This window comes from Aspergillus sydowii, assembly GCF_001890705.1.
Source record: "Aspergillus sydowii CBS 593.65 unplaced genomic scaffold ASPSYscaffold_23, whole genome shotgun sequence".
NCBI lineage: Eukaryota > Fungi > Ascomycota > Eurotiomycetes > Eurotiales > Aspergillaceae > Aspergillus > Aspergillus sydowii.
Window position 1 is genome coordinate 291 of NW_024467881.1, and position 750 is coordinate 1,040.

Below are 750 nucleotides of genomic sequence, written 5' to 3' on the forward strand. Positions count from 1 at the left end.
GCTGTCCATCCGAAAAGTGCTTATAAATAGGATTTGTGAGCCCTTCACTGCTCTGGACAAGCACCACAGAGGAATATGTCTTGAATGTTGGGCTTGTAGGCTAACCGCTAGCCGGAAAGTATCTCCTTTTCTCCATAATGTATGGCACATTATGGAGAAATATAGACCTCCCTAATGGGCACATATTCCATTACTACTGGCCCTTCCTCGGCCGGCTGTCTCTAACCTTTGTATGTACCAGCGTATCTTCAAGTATGACATCTGGAGCTTTCTGTTTTGATTCTGAGACGCGCGCGGCTAGGAGCTCTGATTCAGGTGAAGACTGGAGCGCGTGAAACGAGATGGTGTCAGATTGGTCGCACAATCACGGATTCAGCGGTTCTGTGGAACCTGGNTTAGCCAATTTCATATTTGAGCGTTCATGTCTCTTCGACTGAACTGCTTCTTTAGTATACATGGGAAATCTGAAGGTTTCATTTGTGGTCATTGTTTGTCCGTAGCCCGTATTTTGATGGGTACTCTTCCGGTAAGGTCGTGCTATCTCGTCTTCCCACAAATGTTCAATCCAGTAGCTTAGCTCGAAGCGAGGAGAGGCATCAAGTAGTACCCTTGTCTCCCATATATCAAGGGAGTACCTGTCCAGTTCATATGCCAAAAGTACTGTGGAAAGAGCGACAATAGCCTGATGAATCATGCCTGCCGTCTCCCTATCAGTCGTCATGTCTACTCAGTATGGATGTTGCGTAATAA

General features: G+C 46.3%; 1 protein-coding gene across 1 annotated transcript; it reads right to left on the reverse strand.

The window, feature by feature from the left end:
- Positions 1-364: 364 nt before the first annotated feature.
- ASPSYDRAFT_37519 (uncharacterized protein) lies at positions 365-721 on the reverse strand (the record flags this gene model as incomplete). The annotated part of the gene is made up of 1 exon (XM_040845546.1): positions 365-721. One exon carries the CDS (start codon positions 719-721, stop codon positions 365-367), a length of 357 nt encoding a protein of 118 aa, XP_040695922.1.
- Positions 722-750: the final 29 nt, after the last annotated feature.